General features: G+C 42.0%; 1 protein-coding gene across 1 annotated transcript; it reads left to right on the top strand.

Annotated features, from left to right (window-relative positions):
• Positions 1–355: 355 nt before the first annotated feature.
• Positions 356–20,306, top strand: cacnb3b (calcium channel, voltage-dependent, beta 3b). Its single transcript, XM_056423568.1, has 14 exons — positions 356–419; positions 11,582–11,701; positions 11,925–12,047; positions 12,175–12,296; positions 14,742–14,794; positions 15,130–15,149; positions 15,359–15,439; positions 17,923–17,981; positions 18,198–18,298; positions 18,435–18,586; positions 19,598–19,693; positions 19,817–19,987; positions 20,071–20,118; positions 20,218–20,306. The coding sequence occupies exons 1-13, from the start codon at positions 381–383 to the stop codon at positions 20,098–20,100; spliced, it is 1,167 nt and encodes a 388-aa protein (XP_056279543.1). The 5' UTR covers positions 356–380; the 3' UTR covers positions 20,101–20,118; positions 20,218–20,306.
• The last annotated feature ends 1,100 nt before the right edge of the window (positions 20,307–21,406 follow it).

The raw sequence follows: 21,406 nt of genomic DNA, 5'->3' as shown, positions 1-21,406 counted from the left end.
CGTCAGTGAGCGAGTTCGTGCACAAATGAAAGAGGGCTGAAGCCAAACAAAAAAAGTATCATGCACAAACTCCAAATCAAAACAGACATATCTCGGGGCTGTGTGAAAAGTGCAGGTCTTGCATAATTTATTGAGAAAGCTGTAATCTATCCACCCGTGTGTCCGTGCCTATGGCTTTGTGTACAGTCATTGATCATGCCGTGAATCCAGAAACACGAGGTTTGACAGCGCAGATCCCACCGGAGCCTCGTCCGAATGAGGCGCTGAACATGTGTGCACGAGCCGCCGTGCTCTGCCCGCATTGATGCCTTTCACTGTCCAGACAGTGTCCTTCCACCCCGCAGTCGGGCTGAGGTGACCGAGATCCCCGTCAACTGCGGATGTCCGTGACCAATTCCAGCGTCTTTCTGCTTAACGAGGTGGGTCGTTTTCAGCTGTTCTCTTCTTGTAGATCTCCTCTGTGCTCGAGGGATTTGACGAATGGATGAGGAGACGGGGTTGAGACCAACATGCGTCGTGCAGCCCTTCATGGCGGTCCCTGCCGACGTAAACAAAAGGAGCGGCAGAGGCAGGTCCTTGTTGGGATAGCGATGATGACATGAGGCAGGCTGCTCTCACTGGGAATCTTTCACTTCGGAGTTTCGGAGCCATGCGCTGCCACCGACCGTCTGCCAGCAGACATTAGGGACAGAGGAGCTGCAGTGGGGTTTTAAATGTTCATGATAAACACTTGAACCATCATAATATAATTGGTCCACTGGAGCAACAGATTGAAACAATCATCCAGCACTGTAGGACTGTCCATGCTTCCACTTTATCTTGTATTAGGCTACACAGAAATATTACAGTTATGCTCCAGAATCATACAGTAATAACATTTAGGTTTTAATAATAATTTAGTCACGTTGCATACATGCACTCAGAGTGAATAATAAGGAGAAAACACATGTATATTCCACTACTCCTATGACTGTGTACAGAGGAATCAACAACTCTCTGCTTCAATATGTGAGACTGACTTACATGCATGCTTATGAGGCTTACGTTTTGACAGCTATTATTATTGTATATTTTGTTCTCTGTTTTGCAACAGAATCAGGAAGAGATTATTATGTATACACATTGTCCCAAATGGAAACAATGCCACAGTAAAGAAAACCGTTAAAGGCTTGTTTGTTTGGGCCATATATTGAAGAGGGACATTTAGAGTTGGACTGTCCTTGGTCAAATGTATGTATAGTTATACATACAAAAAACATGTACATGATGTAATTCATCTAAATAACTGGGAATTGTAATCACAAATGGTTTTCAAATATAATGATTAGTTATTGATAATGTGACAACTATTAGCCGGAGAACAGTAAACCGAAAATTAATACAGTGTGATGAAATAATAATGTAATATTATTTTAAAACGTCTTTATTAGTCGTTGTTCTTTGTGTGTGTTTTCTGATTTGCCTACTTCCTTTTGATCATCCTGGTCATTAAATCAAAGGATATGAACATCTGATTTATAGAGGATATAGATAGATAGAACGATACTGTATTTTCTATAATTAGCACAAGTTGCTGGAAGTTGACAAACTGTGGCCCACCTGTGAGATAATCCGTGATCCAGGACACCTTTGGGGCGTCCATCTGCACCCCCATGATCCTGTTTCCCCCCCCCCCCAGAGAGTCTGGACTGTGTTGAAGGTGTTTGAAAAGTCAAAGCATGATTGTGACCGTGCTGCTTGTCTTATCCAGCTGGGACAAGGTCCTCTCGAGGACATTTGCTTTTAGGGATGTATGGGACGCTTGGTTAAGAATTATATTGAGAAAACAGAAGTTACAGACGTAGCAAATACAATCTTGTCTCATTCGACAACAAGTTGCTTCCATTTGTTTTAGCTTGTAGCATGAGACAGAAAACAAGTTTGGGGCATTTGGTATCGTTCAATTCTTTCCATAGCAATAGTCTGCGGAGTAAATATGTGTTTTTTATTGTTGTTGATACATTTCACTTTGTAAATAATGAACTGCTCAGTGACCAACAACCAGATATTACAAAATGTGCATATGTACGTGTGCTTTGTGCAAAAGGTACACGGTCTGTGTGAAGAGCTGCTTGGTGACACCATCACTCACTTTACAGCATCCCCCGACTGTTTACCTCCTCCCTTCTCTTGGCTTGCGCAATTCAAACAGGGATCAGCTCTGTGTTGGAACACATGGTGTACCTGCATGTCTGAACCCATCAAGAACCATACAAACTCATGAAAGGATTTGGCAGCAGCCAGGTGTCATCTACCTCTACTCAAAAATCAAAACGCAGCATCACTGGTACCTTAAAATAGCCCCTCATCCATAATGCACCAGCAGCAGCTCTGCCCACAGAGACGCTTCTTACGGGACAGACTGACAGACATCTGCACTCAATGCTTGGGTGGAGCTGCTAAAGCTGCTCTCTCTCTCTTTGTCCTGCCTGTCTTGCGCTCAGCGCAAAGAACTGTGGAGTTTAATTCTCAAATCTTCATTACCTTCGCATTGAAAATGCGGAAGGTTATGTTTTGATCGCTGTGTATTTATTTATTTGTTTGCGTGTTACTCGCATAACTAAAAAAGTATTAAACCGAATCGCATGAAATTTGGTGGGATGATTGGTTATTATCCGGGGACCATTTGATTAGATTTTGGGATCGATCGGGTCAAAGGTCAAGGTCATGAAAAGGTCAACATCTTCTTTTTACCATAGCGCGGTCAATTTGTATCCAATTGGCATGCAACTAATGCCAAAATGTTCATAATTCAATGCCCAATCTTGTGATATGCGAAGGTATGCGCTCTACCGAGTGCCCGTTATAGTTCATTCATGTTTTATTCACATACTGCTTATGCAGACGTCGAATTACTCTCTCTCTCTCTCTTTCTCGCCTTCTTTTCCTCCTCCGCCTCAATGTTTCCTGCAACCTATTCTATGAATTATGAATCTGTTGGAGATTTTTTAGAATTCAATTCAATTCAGTTTATTTTGTATAGCCCAGTATCACAAATTACGAATTTGCCTCAGAGGGCTTTACAATGTGTACACATACGACATCCGTGTCCCAGGACCTCACATCGGATCAGGAAAAACTCCCAAGAAATAGATTACACCAGCCATAGTCACAGTTTTATGCTGTCAGACTGGTCTGTCTTCAGATGCATGTTGTCGATCTTACACTCTATCTTAAGCACTACTTACTGCGGGAAAAATATTGTTGTACATTTACATCCGGACATATCCATGACACATACTGTACACTTGGCAGCTGAGCAGGTGTCAAAGTACAGCCAACCATGACCTCTACCAAATACACTCAGTGAACAGAGGGCTACACGGCGGACGCCTCCACATGTCGAACAGAGACAACTTGTCTCCCATATCCCCTCACCACCACCAGACTTTCGCCACGCTCTAAACTTTTGACTTTTTGACATGTTGAAAGCCGTACGGGCTGATATAACAATGTGATAGGACTGTAGAAATGACAGTGTCTTTGTGTTTGTGAGCTACAGAACATGGGGGAAGATACCAGAGTCCACTTACTTGCTTTAGTTTTGGTCTGGACTTGAACGTAAATCAACACACAATTATAGTGTACACAACAGAGAGCTTCCAACAGCTTCAACATGCCTTTGACTCCTTACACAAAGCTATTTGCATAAATAAACCGTGTCCTGACTTTGACTGGCCTGCACAGACACCTGACCTGAACACCATAAAACCCTTTTTGGAATGCAAATTGTTGCAAGTCACCGTCAAGACCTTTACCGACCAACAGTGCCTTACTAATGTGCTGGTGGCCGAATGGATGGAAATGTAAATATCTGCAGCCAGGTTCCAAAATCCTGTGGGAATAATTCCCAGAAGAGTTGAGGCATCGTGAAAGTGCATGTCATTTTGGAAACTTAGATCAACAATCATCGCATATGGCTTCAGGCATTTTGCTCATTTTGAGTTTCTGTATCTGGCAGTGTGCATTGATTTTGCATCACGAAAGCAGTAAGAAGAAATGTTATGTTGTAAGAATCAATCCCATCCAACATTAAAAGACCTGCTAATCGTGTTCACCACATTGATATTCTGTCTTGAACGGACTTAAGATGCGGTTGCGATACAGAGTCCCATTGGACAGACGATGTCGAGATGAAGGTAGGAGAGGGAGCAGCAGAGAGGGTGGGAAGGATGATATGCAGAGAGAGTCTCACTGACGTAGCAAAGGATTGTGTACTGAGAGGGGTGGAGAATAAGAGAGGAGGGGGTTGAAGAGAAAGAGAGAGGGATAGACTGCTTACAAGCACGCTACAGTACACTTCAGTGTTACCCAAGAGAGAGAGCACACCATGACTGACTAGCAAAGAGAGCGAACAAGAGAGACGGTGTGCTCTCCAACCTTCAACTGAGTAAGTACTCTGCTATCTCTGCTGCGTCTAATCTCTACTGCAAATTACATTGATGGCCACTATAAAAATGCGTTTTTGCGTAATACCGGAACAGATGGTGGTAAAACACAGCAGTTTACTTTGAAGAAACAGCAACGCCTTTCAATTCTACTATTGGAATTTTGAGTGAAAGTTTGAGAAATGTGAGTTGGTGTATGCGGCTGTCAAAGTGGGGCACGGCGGATTTTTTTTCATTTTTAGCGTTTTTAACAAATTTGATGTACGTCCAAACTCCTCACCATCAGCACTGACATTTAAGTGGAAAGTCTGAGTTGCACTAAAGCAGAAAATGGCATTTAATGGAGTTGTGTGACAGAGGAGCTGTTGTGGGAAGCTGTGGGCATACTTGCAGGCGTTCATGCTTTCTCTGTTGGTGGGGGGAAGGAGTACATTTGGGACCGCTAGGCTTCCTGTGTGGGGTCAATTAAATACTGCATGAGACAGAGCACTAAAAGCCTATCCCGTGAGGAGTGGAGTGCTCTCTGTGTGTGTGTATGTGTGTGTGTGTGTGTTTGTGTACGTGCATGGATATGTGTGTGTGGGTGTTGGCGCATCAGTGTGCAATGCCTTGATTAAATTTGATGAACAAGCAATGTTGAGAGGGCCAAAGATTCCAGTTCAGCTCGTGTTTGAGTTCCGGTTTAGAAACACTGCCTTTTTATTATGTTTTACTTATTAAAGACGTTAGGATGTATACTTTCTCTCTCATTTATTCATCTGGGTTTGGCTGGTCTTATCTGGGAAATGTCTCTGTTCTACCATTTTAAACATCTCCAGTTGATCTAATTGTCTATATTGGCTGTAACATCTGCAATCTGGACACACACATTACTTCTATTTTGATAAACCAACCCTGTTTAGTCACTAAAAACCTTAAAGATTCAAACTTGAAAGAAGCTGAAATGCGTGAATATGTAGGGCACCATTACATATTGATACGTCTGACATCCCTCAGTTAGCTCAGCCCACGAGCCAAGACGCAACTATTAGGCCTATAAACTTAAACCAGGTCAACATCAAACAAACACATTTGATTTAATGAAGGATGCAGCAGCCACAATGTGCTGTACAGCTTTATGTGGGTTAGCTCCAGCCTCTCTGCACTTTGAAGCAGTTTGTTGAAGTCAGGTTGAGGGATCCCTGGGGCGATGAAAGCCTAAGTATGCACAGAGTAGCTGGCAAGGCCAAGTCGACAGTGGGGATGAAGGATGGAGATGTCTGTGTCCTGCTCTTCTATATGCCAACTTCTCTGTCATCATTACATCGTCCACGTTGGATCAGTAACATTTCTCTTTGCGGTGGGCTAGATGTGTCCAATTGTTAAACCTGCGGACTGGCTGATGTTACTGAGAAGACTTGGTGTGTTTTGTGAGAAAGCAGTTGTGTTGCGTGTGTTGAAAGTCTTTGGAAGTGTTTATTTATAGGCGGCCAAGGGCTCATTACAGTCAGGGAGAAAGTATCCTGAGGCAACATTAGAGCAGAAGGAGGGTGGAGCTGCTCGGGACAGGATGGAGTATCAATCTGGGTGGCTCTTCTATTGATTCCCTCTGCCCTACTCTGGTTGCACTGGCTCCGGATGATCCCCCTCTGCCTGTATTGCTGCCTCAGCTCCCACTGCACAAGGATAGTAAGGTGCATCTTCACCAGTCAGAAGGTTGGAGACATGGGCAGGGGGCTGCAACGCTTCTCTGCTCAAATCTGCCTATTTGTAGAGGAGATCTGTAGCTGCCTCCTCTCTGAAGTGCCCTTTCGCGAGCCACTGAGTTCCGTTGGTGCAAAGTTTCTCAGTTGCTAAAGAGTGTGGTGGTGGCACTGGGTGGCTCTGCGGTGCTCAGCAAGAAAATAAATAAAAGGGTTCAGTATCAAACCTTCATACCCTTTGTTACCAACTGAAAGGTGTCTGAAGCAGAAGCAGTATCGAAAACGGTCTTCTCTGATCTTTAATCCGGATTTAAGACAGATGTGAGCTTGATTACATTGTATTGCCTTGATTAAATTGTACATTTAACATTTAACAACTTTGGTTTACTTAGTTTTGTTAAAAGAAAAAAAGAGACTTTTAAATAGAAAACTGTGTTCATCCCTTAAGTAAAGACTAGGGAAAAGTATTATTTTATAAAACCTCTTAAAAATAGCCATTCCTTCAAGATCATTAACATGCGTAACCATGTTCCCCTTTTGAGTCCATTGTGAAGGTCTGTGTACGCTTTAAAGGAAAGTGCTAAAAAAAAGAAATATAGTACAGCTGCATCACATTACCAGGAGGATTGAAAAACACTAGATGCAATATCATCCTGTTGGAGAGAAGGAGAAAAAACCATATTGCTGCAGCGACTGAATCCATGCTGCAGACTGAGCACAGACAAACCTCCGCGGCTCTCTGTTCTTGTTCTCCATGTCGGCACTGAGTTCACATTCAGATGGGCAATCTGGCATCAGTGAATATAGCTGAGTCTCAAATCTGCTTTGCTCTTTCTTGAGGGAATTCATCAAAACTCAGTGAACGTTGACAATCCTCCGCTATCCTCTCCCCAGTTTGTGATGTGAGGAGGGGAAAGAAGGAGAGGAGAGCTATATTTAGACCGAACAGCAAAAAATAACAAAAAAGAAAATATTCTTTTGTTAATCTCTAGTCTCTATTGTTCTAGTGGCTGTTTTTCTACCTCTGCATTCTTCTTCTTTGTACCTCTTGTTCATAATCATTCTGTCTCCCTCTCTTTAATTCAAGTTGCGGATAAACACACAGTTAACACACATAACATGAGACACATTTATAAAACTCCTTATCTCTGTGTTTGAGTTTTCTCAGTCTTGTTCTATCATTCTAATGTGCTGCTCGTTTCCTCCCTTCTTTTGGTTTCTGGCTCTCTTTCTGTTTCTTAGGTTTTTCGCTCCCTCTCTATTTTTGCATTCCTCTCCCACTGTTTGAAACGCTGCTACTCAATGGCTGCTTAATGCACAACACTAATGATGAAAATAGTCGCCCTATCTTCTCAGCTCCAGAGGCATCCGAGGATACTAGTTTCTCTGACTAAAATAACTTGTGTTTGTTCGCTTGCTTTTCTTCAATTTCATTCAATTTCATTCACTTTCAATGTAGAAAAATAGCCCTGAGACATTGTTTAGCTGAAAGCCCGAGTCGAGTGCACTTCATTCTTGAGCAGCCAAAGTTGAATGAGGGTGAGAGAGTGTGTGCTGGAAGCATAATGGATGCTAAAGTAGGGTCCTCGGTGCCTGAGGCAACCTGAAGAGAAGGCATGCAGAACCGGGCTTGCCAGGAACAACAAGGATATACAATAGAGACCTCTCTGCTGCCTGATTAAGACATCTGATGGACTCTAGATGGCTGCTTGCTGACTCACCGCTGCATTTCTGTTCTGTAGGCTCATGCATCACCTTCCTGTCAGGAGGATGGTGCAGGGCAGGCAGACAGGCGGGCACAGCCCTTCCTCTCCTCTCCTTCTTTTCATTTCTCCATTCATGTCTTCTTCTCATTCCGTCTCCCGGGTCCTCGGCTAACTTCACACCCTTTATGTAGCAGCCACCTTTAAAGCAAAGAGATGGCAGAGGGATGACAATTACAGACTCCGTTGTCTTTACAAGTCCTATCTGGGCGAGTAGGAAATGATGCTCTGCAGTGTGAGAGTAAACACCAGACCAGCCTGGTGGATTTTACGTCACGTTTTCAGGTGAAAGCAGAACATAGGAGGCACAAAAGGAACGTATTAATGTGATGCTAGAAAGGGACACATGAGATTTCTGCTGTGTTGGGCCAACTCGGAGGAGAGGATAGGAGAGGATGCATGAAACCAGAGAAAAGCTCTTTTTCTTGCATGGATGCCAGCTCAAAACCCACTCGACTGTACCGGTATGCCAGCATGTACACACCAATGCTGCAATCGGGGCATCAATTTTGTATCAGAAATGGCTGTTGAGGCAACGCAGCAACGTCAGCTGTGAAGCACTTAGGCTGAGCTCGCTCCCTCTCTCTCCCCCTGTAACCACGGGCTGAGGGGAGGAGGGTTCCGCCTTTTCTGTGCAATGGGGGAGAAGAGAGCGCTGGCAGCAGCATCATGTCTGCCTCCGACTCGAGCGCTAGAGGACTCATCTGTAACAAGGTACGCTGTTGATGCGGTCCTCTTTGTTTAATCACTCTGCATGCAAGCTCAGTCTCTTCATTCATGAGTCTGTCTGCTCTGAGACGTCCTCTTTCTGTTTTTCTCTTCCCCTCCCCTCTCACTCTTGTCTCAGCAGAAGTCTATTCCTGGTCACTGACTTTGCCAGCATTTCCCCACTTCTCTCTTCCCTCCCTGTTTCTGGTCATCTCTGGACACACAGTCCAGCACATGTGCAGTGTGTCTCTCTATCTCTACTATATCTCTATAGGCGACTTTACAGCTTCACATTGAAGGTGTGTCTCCCTGGGAAGCCCATCTGTTGAATGTCATATATTTTGACTGTTATTTTTGTAAAGTCTTATCTCTTGTACTTTTAAGAAGTAATTCTACTATTATCGTCCATTGCAGCTCAGCAAGGACATATTGTGTGTGGAAACACAGATAGCAATTTCTTAATGAAGAAGTAAAGCCCTTCAAAAGCTTTCAATAAGTACCATCATGATATTTGGTGTGTGTTGGCTCGTCAGTGACGGGCATTGTAAAATCCTCACAGGTACCATATTTGGTATATTCATGAAACACAGAGGTACATTTATAGATTTGGCTTTATCATTTAAATGCCTCTGATGGATGAACAGTAAAGCACAGAGTCATATTTTAGCTTTACTAATGAGTTGACATTCTAGTTATCAAGTGATAATAGGAGAATATTAGGGATTTATCACACAGTTGAAGGCCTTTAGGAAAAGAGAGAATGAGCAATAGCAGCAGAGGCCTCATCACTTCCCACAATTTTTTTAACATTTCACAACACCCTGCCATTAAATTAAACCTATCTGTGACAATAAATGATGTCACTCTTTGAATTAAAAGCTCAGCCAGTCAATCTATTAAAATAGTGAGAAGTAATGTCAGCAGTGCGGTAAAGGGAGCGACGTAATACTACTGGTGGTGACAAAACTCTTTACATATTAGATGATGTTATCAATACAGTCCCATATGTGTCTGTCAATGCCTACACAGGAGTGGAGGCTGTGATCACGTTGAGAACAGTATGGTTCAAACATGTAAACAATGTTATGTTTAATATCTGATTTCTTGCATCTGCAATTGAAACTGAAAAGCAAAAACCAAGACAGAGAAGTCAATCTGAGAATGTTGCACTGTTGAAGCTTGTTGGGAATGCAGGAAGTAAAGCGGTGCAATGCTGGTTTTAGTTTTCTCATATTGGTCTTTTCGTTATCTCTACAGGAATATTCACTTTCGTCGATCAAATCAAAATCACAATTTTTCAATATGACAGAAGTGTGCTCATAATAGAGAAGGGGGCAATTTGCACTCAAGAGACCACCTGCACTTCAGAATATCAATTAATCCATCCATCTGCAGAGGTCCATGTGCTTTAATTGGGTTGTGTTGCTTCTGCTGGCAGACTCCTCCGATTCTGCTCCATCTCTGGCAGCCTTTGATATTCAAATGAAATCCACAAACTCTGGATTCAGCTAAAAAATTTGTTGTTTTTTTGTGGCATGGGAAAAAGCAAAGGAGGGATGAAAACGGTAGGCAGGAGTGAGGAGACAGGTCGAGCAAAAAGGTAAAAGGAGGATGACGTTGTCGAGCTAAATTGATCTCATGTGGGTGCTCCTGTCTGGTATGTGAGGAGGCTTCCAGCCAGCACCCAACTGGGACTGCAGCCAGCGAAGAGGAGCAGGATGCTGATGGAGTGAGAGGACACATGTCGGATCTGCTGAGCTTTGTGAGAGTTTTAGCAGCAGGGAAGTTTACATGTGTATTAAAGAGGTCAGCAGGCTCTGAGTTGTTGTTATTTTTCCCTGACAATTAATGTTCCATTGAAAAGAGGATGCTTTTGTTTTTGGGTTCTGATGTCGCTTTTTTGTGATTTTATGATTGTTTTCCAAAAGAGGAAAGTTATCCTATGTTCCAATAAACATTTCCAAGTAAAAAAATAACAATAATTTGTTTTTCTCCATAAAACATTTTTGTGTACAACACTACGTTTTAAATAAGTGTGGCAGCTGTCTCCAATCTTGCCTCGGCTGCTGACTGATTACCAACCAGCCAGCAGCCGAGTCCAGATTGGAGACAGCTGCCACAATAAGTCTGTTGAAGAAACCCAGTCTATACTGTTGGCTACTGAGGTGTCTTGTCTAGGAGTGACCTGGTTGACGTGCAGGTTCTAAGCCAAAGTTACCAGACGTTACCCAGCCACACAACATTTGCAGATACGATTTTCCTTGTAGAATTAGAGTATTTTATACACATCAATAAAACACAAAATTTACAGAATGACAACCAAAGTGGTTACCGCCCCAGCGGTCACATCCCTTTGTCCTTCCGGAGTCAAACACCCGACGACAACAGTGATTGCAGTCTCCCTGAGCCCAGATATTAGTACAGGGCAACCCAATGCATACACAGACAACTGCAACTGATTATTGTTCTTAAATGCCAGTTTGCTCTCCAGACAGGGCTGTAAATTATTATTATATGTTTATGTTCTGGCATAAATTACATCATGTGGATTTATTTATACACAAACAAATTCAGAACACACAATTTAGAAATTAGAACGTATGTTTTTTTTTACTGACACAACTCCTACGCCACATCTTTGGTTGATACAGACTAATCTGGATAGATCGATGGATTTCGTAGCATTTGCCTGCATCATCAGTGTGGGGTTTTCTGGATCTTTGCCAACATCTGGTGCGCCTGGCTGAGTGGATAAAGAGGCGACAAGCACTGTGCTGGTTGTTGGTGTTGTTGCACACTCATGTTCCCCTGAGACAGCTGCGTTGAAAAGCTGCAGGAACTCACTGGTCATTGTGAGATCACATGGCTTCAGGAAAGAACAGGCAGCTTCAGAGGCCGGTTGAACAAGGAAAAGGAAATGGGAGACACAGAAGGAGATGTAGGTGTGGCTGATTGATCTCATCTATGCCTGGACTGCAACAGTTATTTTTCTTCCGTTCAGGGTTCAGCCGATTCCTACACTAGTCGACCCTCGGATTCCGACCTGTCCCTGGAGGAGGACCAGGAGGCGTCTCGGCGTGAAGCCGAGCGCCAGGCTCAACTGCAGCTAGAAAGAGCCAAGGTGAGAACTGCCCACGCTCGTCTTAAAACTCACCTTCAGTTCCCGAGGAGCAGCTGAGTCATGTTAAAACTAAGAGGTTGCTTTAAATAGACCAATTTAATCTTAGATTCATAAAGGTCTACTTACTGGTAATGTTGTGATGTTGAACTATATAATACAATATTGTTCAGAACCATAATGAATATTAAAACTAAACTATTTTGATTTGTTTGTCTGCTAACAGTCCAAACCAGTAGCATTTGCAGTAAAAACCAATGTCAGTTACTGTGGAGCCCTTGATGAAGATTGTCCAGTCCAAGGTGCCGCTATTAACTTTGAAACCAAAGACTTCCTGCACATAAAAGAGGTGAGAGGCCTTCAGCATTAAGATTAGTGTGTTACATGCAAGACTTTTATTATTAAACTTGATCCATGTCAACACATTTTGCAGCACAACCCCTGAGTCGTAAAAGGTGTGTTTCACTCTCATGCAGAAATACAACAATGATTGGTGGATTGGTCGGCTGGTAAAGGAAGGGGCAGACATCACTTTCATCCCGAGCCCAGTCAAACTAGAAGCCATGAGGATCAAACAAGAGCAGAAAGCCGCAGCAAGGTCAGAGGTCACACAGCTCTGATCGATCTCTGGCTGAATCCCAATGTCCCACACAAGGCCTTAAACCCTAAACCCTCAGGGACTTAACTGGTAAATGGTTAAGTGTGAGAGGCAGCAAGGGCTTGAAATGGTGTAAATACGAATGGAAGAGCACTTTGTCATATCACCGTGACATCATAATGTGTATTATCTCAAATTAGGGGTATTTATTTTATATTTGTTTCTCCCTGATTTAAACATCCTCTAGGCTCTTTCCTTAGGAGACTTGAAGGAGGCCATTTTCAAATAATCTATTTACTTGTTTTTGACAAAACTATGGAGGACTTAAAATGACTTAAGTAGAAATAAATAAATTAATGAATGCATGAATAAATACAAGAATAAATAAATAAATGCTTAAATAAATGTATAAATGAATAAATAAATGCTTAAATAAATGTATCAATAAATAAATAAATGTATAAATAAATGCTTAAATAAATGTATAAATAAATAAATAAATACAGGAATGAATAAATATAAGTTATAAATCAACAAGACATCATTAAATAAATATATTTCTGCATTTCTGTATTTCTTCATTTATTTATTTCTCTATTTATGTGTCCACACGTATTTCTTCATTTATTTATGTGTGACATTTACGTGTCCGTATATTCAAATGAGCTGGGCGGTCCGAACCTCTGTCTAAAGCATGATTGGTCACAGGAGTGTGATGCACCTGGTGTGTTGTGCTCTACTATTTCTGCCTGGCACATGACGCTGAAGTTGACTCGCTCAGCTCACCGTTAGCAGAAGTTAGCCTCGACAGCTTTTTGACTTCAGCCGTTTATCAATTCCAAGAACACTGAGTACAGACTCGTGTTCTTTTGGAGTCTGGTCTTTGGAGTCTGGTTTTGGGAGTCCAGACTCTCGAGGACGCAGGACGGTCTTTCTGGTCTTGTGACGTCACCACATCAACTGTTCTTGCGCATGAATTTACTCAAATTATTCACTGTAAAATAATTTACAGTGGAGTAGAATGTGTTGCGGTGTTCACTGTTGTTTGGCGTAGGCTACGAATAAACGATAATAAATATACGTCTCGTAGCTTTCCTGACCCAGGGTCGCTACAATATGAAGTTATGAATCTTAACCCTCAGTCAAATTGAGTAACGTTATCTTTTAGTAAATAATAAACTCGTTGTGCTCTTTAGATCCTCAAAAACCTAATTATATCTCATGTTTAGCCGCTACGGAGACGTCAGAGCCAGCGGAGCATTTCAAAAAGTCCTGCCGAGATCAGGCTTCTCTCGGCGGCCACACAGCGCGCTGACCGCCCGGAGCTCACTGGTCCCGCGAGCAGGACCTCAAATCTCCGTCGCATATCCTTATTAGACTGAATCTCGATAAACCGACCACAGATTTGATGCTTAAACAACTAACTTCCCGGCTGAAAACCTCCTTAAATTACATTCCGTGACTCAACAGTAGTATTTAGAATGTACAGACAAGAATGCATCATAAACGCTGTTCGTCTACAGATCCAAGTGCTAGGGATCGATTGCTTCTGTCTTGCTCCCTGACTTGACCAATCCTGTTCAACAATGAGGTTCGGACCGCCCAGCTCATTTGAATATACGGACACGTAAATGTCACACATAAATAAATGAAGAAATACGTGTGGACACATAAATAGAGATATAAATAAATGAAGAAATACAGAAATGTAGAAATACATTTATTTAATTATGTCCTGTTGAGTTATAACTTATATATATTAATTGCTGTATTTATTTCTGTATTTATACATTTATTCTTGTATTTATTTATACATTTATTTAAGCAATTATTTATTTATTTATACATTTATTTAAGCATTTATTCATTTATTCTTGTATTTATTCATGCATTTATTTATTTATACTTAAGTCATTTTGAGTCCTCCATACAAAACAGCTTAAATAATAAAATGAAAAGAAATGCTTGATGAATAAACCTTGTGTGTAATATAATCTCTGCTTCCATTCCTCTGCTTTCATGTGCTTTCATGTACTATCTTTAAACCTTAATGTTTCTGTGTAAATGTAATACGCCAGGCTAAACACTACGGAATTATGGAAAGTTTTCATAAAAAGCTCAAAATGTCTTCACAAAAGCCTTCAAACACCCGGCGAGGTGACAGTGGGGCCTGAGCGCTTCAACGTCCATGAGTCCATGAGCAAGGAGATTGCGATTAGACCTCTGTTATCACTCCTCTGCTTGACTTGTATCCGTCTTTCTGTCTCTCTGTGTTGCCTTAATTCCACCAGTTTTCTGTCTTTGAAACTTTTAAAATCTTTTTGTTGTTGTTTTAATTTAACTAGCTCTTGCTCATGTGTTGCTCTGTTTGGGAAGTCGTTCTTTCTAAATTGCACCTTGAGGGGATTCTCGCATAATGAAGCTTTGCATTATGTCGCTCCACAGGAAAGGAGGTAACGCTTCATCTGGAGGCTGGAGGTCCACCCCGCCATCTGCAGGTAAGCAGGAGACTGCTGCTGCGTCGGTCTGCTTCACAGGGTCAGCTTGACATATGGGGGTGGGGGGGGGGGGGGCTCGTGGCCTAAAAGGTTCACTTTTAGAAGAAATGTGTGTTAGATTGTAAGTTTCCCTCCAAAATGTACAAACAAATTGAGAAAGAATTCTCTCTTGAAGGGCCACAATGCAACTGTACTCTTCTTCAGATCAGCATGGCGTACATGTTTGTTAATATACTCTAGCACGGCGGTAAAGATCCAGAACGGAAATATTTACTGCCACTTATTCGTTTTTATGCTCCTTGTTTAATTAATGATGGTTTTGTTTATTCTGAAAGCCAAACAGAAGCAGAAACAGGTATGTTTTCCATTGGGCCTCTTCCTTATTAATTATTCAAGAACACCCTCAATTATTCTGCTACATTTAATGCATTTGTATGGTTCTGTACATGCAGATCAGCAACGACGTCTTAGCTAAATGCATGTGTTATTACAGTAAATCCACTTTAAAATGTTATATATACATATGCCACCTCCAAACCCTGTTTGTGCTTGTGGCGTGTGCAGACTGAACATGTTCCTCCGTATGATGTGGTCCCTTCTATGCGGCCGGTGGTGTTGGTGGGGCCTTCGCTGAAAGGCTATGAGGTGAGACAACCTTTAAAACAGCTTTTCCATTTGGTTCTGCTCATTCAAGTCTTATTCAAGTCTCATTCATGTGTGGTGTTTGGACTAATTCCATGGATGTTTTTGGAAATGGAGCCGCTGCATTGGAGCATATTACTGTCAGCCACAGTGTTCCCATTCATACTATTCATAACACATATCTGGCTTCGAAATATGGGTATTTTAGTTTTTTTTACTGTAGACCACTTCATACCACTAAATTGATTAATTTTTGATTATATACTTGCGGGTTAGCATAGCTCAAGAGATGGTAATGTGGGTCAGTCAGCCCTCCACTTTGGTTCAGATTGAAATATTTATCAGATAGATGAAATGCCATGAAATGTTGTACAGACAGACATCCATGGTGACATCCTACTGCCTTTGGTGGTCCCCCCGCTTTTTCTCTTGTCCCACCATGAAGTTGACACTTATGGTTTGTGAAGTGAAATATCTGGACAACTGTTTGATGGATTGCCATAACATTCGGTACACACATTCATGGCCCCTTTTTAATTTGTCTACTTCTTTTGTTTTTGACCAAAGACTCTAAAGTTTGATATTAGCCTTCAGTTCAAAGCGCTGCTGTGCCTAAGTACATCTTCACGGGGCCAATAGCATGTTTTTTTTAAAATTATTGTTAATATTCAGCATTATTTTAATAGAAATTGCATTAATACAAGCCATATTTGTGACATAGCTCAGTCGTTGGTCTTTTCTTCTTGCACCTATTATTACTTGTTCGAGTTAATCTGAACTGTATTGTCTGTTCCAGTGTGGTTTGATCTAAAGAGAATGATCCTCGCCTTCATCATCCCGTTAACACCGATACCAAACACTGCAGTAACATCGTGATGAAATTATAGCACAACAGGAATCTCAGAGTGATGCAGAACAACATGCCTCCCCTTTACATTAGCGACTGTCTGTGATCGTCTCCTGAACTCCCTGTAACACATATGGGATGAGATGAATGAAAACACATCGCAGTTAAACTCCATCAATCTAAGAATATGTCAATTTCAAATGAATCTGCGTATGAATATGCTGAAATGTGAGGCGAGTATTTGATGACAATGTCTCTGTGCTTCAACGTTCTCGCCCTACCTCGCTCTCTCCTCTTGCGCAGGCTGTGTGCCAAGCCGTTTGCTTTGTGTGTGTGTGAAATATTCATGCATCACTCTGGTGATGTGCTTTGGGGATGCTCCAGCGGTGAACGCCAGCCTGCCTCCTTTTCTCTTACACTCTCATTGTCTTCTTCCCTGCTTTTTCTCTCTTGTGCATAGTATTATTTTTGGCTGCTTACCATTGTTCTCTCTATCTCTTTCTCTCTCTCTCTCTCTCTCTTCCCCCATCGCATTGCTGTTTCTCCATGTCTCTGTCACATCATGGACAGCGCTGTACACTTCATTCCTTATCCTGAAGGACATCTCTTTTTCAGGGCTGTTTGAAAATAGACTGCTTCACTTCCTCACTTTCTCTCCGTCAGTCTAGTTATCCCTTACCCATTTTATGGAAAACAATAAGCTCTGATAATTTTGAGAAGAATGCAAAGCTCGAGGAATATGCAAATAGTGTTAATTTCAAAAGTCTAACTACTGGAAAAGGGATGTCTCTAACTTCACCAGTAAGTTCATTCTCAGTGTGTGCTTCAAGTTTCCACAACACACCCAGTGAAATACATCTAAAGAGGCTAATTCCCCTTCCGGTGACCCCAATTTAAAAGATAGTTTTGAGTGAGTTTGCTGTTGTCCCTTTTAGTTGTGTGTGAGCTGACAGCGCTCACATCCCTCGTCTCTTACAGTGTAAGTCACCAACACACCCGTTAGCTTGGCTTGTTAGCTCGCTAGCTGACTTGACCAGACTCCATGCACGAATCTGTAACGTCCAATTCAAGAAACAACATGCAAACCACATTTATGAGCAGGACTCGGTCTCTTGGTCGCTTTCTGTCTGTGCTGAATCACTTTGTTTTCTCTCGTGAGGAATGTCATTGATTTAACTATGAGAGAGTATTGTTATCTGGTAACGTCTTTTATGTCCAATTGTGCTGACTCGTGTGTGTCCTCATGTGTCTGCATTTTAACAATATAACAGTTTTGGCCAAATGTTTCTTGCAGAAGACAAAATATTAATGTCACAAATATTAGTTCTGCCTAACACTCAGCAATTAGATTACGGACCATGTTTAGTATTATTAAGCCTCCTATACACATTTGATACATGATTTATAACACTATAAAGTGGTTGTAAGCAGATATAAGTAAGCAATGACTAAAAAAGTAAAGACTATATGACTAATGGAGGCTGGTAAATAATAGGACTTAAACTAAATTGTTACCAAAAATCAAAAGTGAATGAGAAATATAAGTAATGCTGTCGGGCTAATTGTGTGTGCTTGGATATATATTTCATAATAGCAGTCTCTTCTAACCTCTCTCCCCTCTTCCTTCTCTGTCTTACAGGTAACAGACATGATGCAGAAAGCCCTGTTCGACTTCCTAAAGCACAGATTTGATGGCAGGTGGGTACATCTGTCCGTGTCGCTCTGCTACAGCTGCAGCTCAGTGTACACTAACACTGTGACCGAGCTACAGAGCTGCTCGTGGGATCACGTTTCATGGTCGATAGGACACATGGTGATGATGATTCATATTTAGCTGCAAGAGTGTACAAGTTCATCTCATCTTTTGAAATGGAACAGTTGTGGATGTGATGTGATTGGACGTTTCTTCTTTAGGATCTCTATTACACGGGTGACAGCTGATCTATCACTGGCGAAGCGCTCGCTGCTGAACAAGAAGGCCATAATGGAGAGATCCAACACTCGCTCCAGTCTGGGTGAGTGTGAGAAGGTTGTCTGCAACGTGTTGCTGCTAAGTAAAGATAAATAGTTGCTCAGTATAAATACGTCCCCTTTCTTTAAAGTTACATTTCTACTCATACAACTCCCCGTCTTTCTTTGGTTTGTTGACAGCGGAGGTCCAGAGTGAGATAGAGAGGATCTTTGAGCTGGCCAAGTCTCTTCAGCTGGTCGTCCTGGATGCAGACACCATAAACCACCCAGCACAGCTCCTCAAAACCTCTCTAGCTCCCATCATTGTCTACGTCAAAGTCTCCTCACCCAAAGTAGAGCACCTTCTCATATATAATATATGTATATATATTTACATATATATACTGTATATATATATTTGTATATATATCTTATATATACAAATTAAAAGAAGAAAATTAATCAAGAATTGTGTTCACTCTTTAAATAATGTGTTTGTTGTTGTTATTTTCCAAACATTTACTGGTTCCAGCTTCTCCAATGTGCAGATTTGCTGATTACCTTCGCATTGAAAATGCGGAAGGTTATGTTTTGATCGCCGTGTATTTATTTATTTATTTGTATGCGTGTTATTCACAAAACTCAAAAAGTATTGAACCGAATCGCATGAAATTTGGTGGGATGATTGGTTATTATCCGGGGACCAGTTGATTAGATTTTGGGATCAATCGGGTCAAAGGTCAAGGTCAAAGGTCATGAACAGGTCAAAATCTTCTTGAATCGCATTGAAATTTGGTGGGATGATTGGATATTATCCGGGGACCATTTGATTAGATTTTGGGATCAATCGGGTCAAAGGTCAAAGTCATGGAAAGGTCAACATCTTTTTTTTACCATAGCACGATACATTTTTGTCAAATTGGCATGCAACTAATGCCAAAATGTTCATAATTCAATGCCCAATCTTGTGATATGCGAAGGTATGCACTCTACCGAGTGCCCATTCTAGTTTTCTATGTTTTGTCACTGTAAACTGCATTTATTTGGGTTTTATACCTTTGGTCGGACAACAAAAGATATTTCAAAGTCACCTTGGATCCTCAGAAATGTGACGAGTCTTTTGTGTATTCTTTGTAGCGTTGCACTTTGACCACACAGCTAAAAGGTTTTACATTTTTTTTTTAAATCTTCTCCACATTGAAAGAGGGAAGACTATGTTCAGATTTGATACGACTAAATAAAAGAAGATACTTATGAAGATACCTATCAGAAATGAAATTAGACCGTATACATTTGATAACCTTCACTTCTTGGAATTGTCTATTTTTAACAGCTTGACCCTCTGTCTCTGGCTCATCTCACAGGTCCTTCAAAGGCTGATCAAATCTCGAGGGAAGTCACAAAGCAAACACCTCAACGTCCAGATGATGGCAGGGGACAAGCTTGCACAGTGTCCACCTGTAAGTCATTCTGCCTCTATAAATATATCATTACAATGATGGAGTTGACATTCATACATTGATCTGACACTGAGTGGTGTGACTCCACTCTCATCCTTCATATTCATGTCTTTGACTCTTTAGGAGATGTTCGATGTCATCCTGGATGAGAATCAGCTGGAGGATGCCTGTGAACATCTTGCAGAGTACCTGGACATTTACTGGCGTGCTACTCATCTCCCCTGTGCGGCCCCCGTTAACCCCTTACTGGACCAAAGTGTGGTCACCCCACCCTCAGCTAACTCCAGCCAACAAGTAACACACACACACACACAACTCTGGCTTTCATTAACATATTGGCTGAATTGTTAATCACAACTATTCTGTCTTTTCTTTAGTTTTCTGAGACTCAAGAGTTGATAGAATGATCACAACCACGGACATAGGTGAGATAGAACAGTGTTTCTCTTTCTTCCTCTGGTGAGTTTGACTCACTACTCATTTCTGGTAGTGTTTTATGAACTCATGAAATGTTCCCACTGCAGGAAGCCTGTGCTGTCGGCCGGAGTCGGACTCGGAGGTCATAGAGCACAGGGACCAGGGCGCCACCAGAGGGCAGCAGCAGCCCTCATCCCTCTCAAGCCAGCTAGTACCTTCTCTGGCCACACCTGGGGCGAAGAAGAGAACTAGCGCAAAGTACCTCGAGAGAGAGAAAGAGCAGAAGGCTGGTGAGCTGGAGGAAGAGGAGACACACAAACGGAGAGGGGAGCAGGAGGAAGATTCAAGAGAGGAGCCTCCACCACACTGCTGCCCCCTCGGGAAGAGCTCCCTGCTCCCACCGCCACACGACTACTCAGGGCCGTTTTCTACAGCTGCATGCCTACTGGTAACCAAAACCAGCAGAGCCACGCAGTCACTGCACGCCACCTCCCATCACCCTTCCTCCCACCCTGACCGTGTTCCCAACTCTGGAAAGGTGCTTTCAACCTGGAAGTCACGTTTCCCACTCGGCAGCGCTGAGCCAGCCCATGTGTGGTCACACCCCCAGAAGGGGCTGTCCCAGACACACATGGGCTCATTCAGCTCTCATGGTAGACACACATCACACATGTGAAGGCAGAGTATGTTAGCATAGAGAACTGTAGCATAGCAACGCTATCAGTATAACTCAAAATACAAACACAAGTAGCTTCCTAGGGTTTCCTCTCTGGCCAAAGAGTGCAGAGAGTGACATTAAACCAAGTCTGTAAGTCCTCCGTCTTTACAGCTGTCTGTCAGCTGTCATTCCAGTTCAACCAAATGTTTCCTCAAAGGCACAATTGTTTCTAGCAGAGTCAACATGGTCTCCCAGGGGAAATGAATTTTCTCCATGTTTATCCAGTAGCCTTTTTTAACGTTCTTCATTCATAATTTTTTTTACAGCAACTATCTATAATGCTATCTATAATTCATATCTTGGCTCTCGGTATAGCAGCTGATCACATATCTGTACGCAACAGTGATGCAAAGCTCATGCATGACAAGCACATACTTGCACATCAACAGCCTATATGCATCTTTTATCACAGCGGTGAATGTATAAATGCTGGAAGGAATATTTACAATAACTGGTTTGTTTGCAGATATTTAGGGGCACATTCGATGACCTTCAATTTTAAACCCCAAACTGTGGTTGTTATTAAATAGGATTTATTTTTTTGCAAACAAATGAGTTTAAATTCTTCTTTCTGACAG

Source organism: Pseudoliparis swirei, chromosome 9, assembly GCF_029220125.1.
Source record: "Pseudoliparis swirei isolate HS2019 ecotype Mariana Trench chromosome 9, NWPU_hadal_v1, whole genome shotgun sequence".
Classification (NCBI taxonomy): Eukaryota; Metazoa; Chordata; class Actinopteri; order Perciformes; family Liparidae; genus Pseudoliparis; species Pseudoliparis swirei.
Note: the sequence above shows the minus strand (reverse complement) of the source record. Positions and strands in the feature narration are given on the sequence as shown.

Coding starts and splice junctions, on each gene's coding strand:
- cacnb3b (XM_056423568.1), top strand. CDS start 381: ATGTCCGTGACCAATTCCAGCGTCTTTCTGCTTAACGAG. Junction 15,150..15,358: donor CCAAACAGAAGCAGAAACAG/GTATGTTTTCCA, acceptor TGGCGTGTGCAG/ACTGAACATGTTCCTCCGTA. Junction 18,299..18,434: donor CAACACTCGCTCCAGTCTGG/GTGAGTGTGAGA, acceptor GTTTGTTGACAG/CGGAGGTCCAGAGTGAGATA.